This window comes from Palaemon carinicauda, chromosome 45 (genome assembly GCF_036898095.1).
Source record: "Palaemon carinicauda isolate YSFRI2023 chromosome 45, ASM3689809v2, whole genome shotgun sequence".
NCBI classification, from domain to species: Eukaryota; Metazoa; Arthropoda; class Malacostraca; order Decapoda; family Palaemonidae; genus Palaemon; species Palaemon carinicauda.
In genome coordinates this window covers 36,353,854-36,356,353 of record NC_090769.1, presented here as the reverse complement: position 1 = coordinate 36,356,353, position 2,500 = coordinate 36,353,854, and the positions used below count along the sequence as shown (strand labels likewise).

Below are 2,500 nucleotides of genomic sequence, written 5' to 3'. Positions count from 1 at the left end.
ATATATATATATATATATATATATAGATATAGATAGAAAGATAGATAGATAGAGAATATGTGTGTGTCTAACAACAGCAGGAAACTCATAATCTTTGAAAGATCACTATCAAAACTCTTGAATATGTTTCATATGAGAATTACATATAATTTTGGGGTAAACGTACAATTTGTGATGATTTCTAGGAGACCAAAATGTCCTAGAATTTCGGGAGGTGTAAATGAAATTTGACGACAGACAGCAAAATTTGTATAAAACTAACATTTTTTCAAGAAATACAAGCTCTTTGAAATTATTATGACAAACAAATATCTAAACATTGCCTTTTGCGAAAATACTGCTTTGATTAACAACTTTAAAGTTTCCTCTTCTAACCTAACTAATATAAAAACGTTTATTTCTATAAATGTTCTGCGGGTGGCAGATTGCTTCTGTTTGCCTAGTTAAAGTCTCCCAATAAATAAGGCAAAGATTTTCGCTTTTCTTGTCAAAAACTCATAGCATTTTCCCTCTATTTGAGAACTAATACATGTTTTCGATATATTTTTCTATCTGTTTTCTTTTATAGCCTATCTTTTTAGTGTTCAGAACACCATCATATATTTTTTTATTTTTTCGTTATTTTGTTTTCTTAAAAAGATTTTATAACTAACTTTCAAAACTCAACTGCTTACATTTTCAGGTATTATGTTTTCTCGTATATATAAATGTACTCCAAAGAAAACTACAATATGAAAGCTGATAATAAAAATAAAACGAATAAACGCAAATACATAAGATAAAAAAAAATAAGAATACATTCCTCAGAAAAAGTGTCGAATCATGAAACTTGGCTCTAACACAATATATAGAATGACAAACATCAAACATAATATCGACGAGGGTCACATGTCTGTGATCTGACGAGGTGTAGACTTACTTTCTCTCACACCATTTTCCAGGATATTTTGAAGGCGTTCAGAGATTCTACGTTACATACAAGGGCTCAAGAATGCGCTGTATATATTACGAAGATTGGAATGCCTGTGTTTCTTATTTACTCCAAATATTTTTATTCAAGAATTATGATCTGTATGCGTAATGCTATGCAACAGCATTCAACGTATCTATATATCTACCTATGCATCTATCTATCTATCTATCTATCTATATATATATATATGTATATATACACTTCTATCATTATTTCGTGATTGATCCCTTTACGAGACTTTTAAACCCTTCGTGTTTTGTGCTAAGGGTTTTAATAGTACACACACACACACACACACACACACACACATATACATATATATATATATATATATATATATATATATATATATATATATATATATATATACATATATACATATATATATATATATATATATATATATATATATATATATATATATATATATATATAATCTATGCATATCTTCATGTATTTAGTATACATGTATACACAAACACACACGTATATTTACATATATGTATATATATATATATATATATATATATATATACTATATATATATAATATATATATATATATATATATATATATATATGTATGTATGTGTGTGTGTGTGTGTGTGTGCTTTTGCATAATAGTGAAAGTCAAGTATATAGAAGACGTCATCAGCTATATTGTAGCCTACATTTTGTTACTATTATCCCATTTTATCTGAACTTTACAAATATATTTGATTACTTAGGATGTAATTTTCCTTCCCTTCCTGAAAACATTTATTTGTTTATTTTACCTTCCTTAAAATGATAGAGCACATATAGAAGGAAAGTTTCGAAGATATCTAAAGGAACTAGTGTGTGTTATTTATATTTTCATTTTTGGGAACTTTGAAATATGTCATAAGATGATTATATTTAGAATGTATAGCAGAAGGAGAGTGTACATTTTGATGAATAAATTTTATCCTGATTATTTACAAATTTTTATATTTATATAAGAATATAAGCGTAGAATGTATCGTCTAGTCTAGAAAAGGAAATCTAGTGAGGTAGAAATTCTTCTATCTAGTCTGTAATGTCAATGAAATTCTGTAATTTTCTATATAAAAGTCGCAAATAAATGTTAGAGAAATGTAGATCCACTGAAAAACATGCTAGTAGCAACCACCTATTGTACCTTCCCTTGCAATAGTTGATGTCATTGTTTCCTCTCGTCGTTGGTCAACTTGGGTCACGTTTCTGTCAGTTAAATTTGTTCATGTAATTCCTCTGTTCTAAAGTCTTCAGTTGAACAGTCCTTCATTTGTGCTAAGAGACAAATAAGATAAACCATATTCCACCATTTGAGGCACTCACTTGCACAGATAATTCTTGCCATAATTCCACGCGTAGAGTCAGACAAACGTTTCCAGTCCGCACGTTGACACAAATCACGTGATCACTTCGAGTGAGCAACGCGGGAGATTCGAAGCTGACTGGGACTGAGCTGCCAATTCGGGGGAAGACTTTTATACCTTTCTTCACTGTGTGTTGGGTTCGGCTTTAG

General features: G+C 29.3%; 1 protein-coding gene across 2 annotated transcripts in view; it reads right to left on the bottom strand.

The window, feature by feature from the left end:
• The window catches only part of LOC137634674 (U-scoloptoxin(01)-Cw1a-like), a 17,501-nt gene that overhangs the window by 14,887 nt on the left and 114 nt on the right, over positions 1-2,500 (bottom strand). For both annotated transcript variants that reach the window (XM_068367149.1, XM_068367150.1), the window contains exon 1: positions 2,311-2,500. This exon is cut by the window's right edge and continues 114 nt beyond it. In XM_068367149.1, coding sequence (XP_068223250.1) covers positions 2,311-2,332 — 22 coding nt within the window. In that variant the 5' untranslated portion in view covers positions 2,333-2,500. The remainder of the gene's footprint in view (positions 1-2,310) is intronic.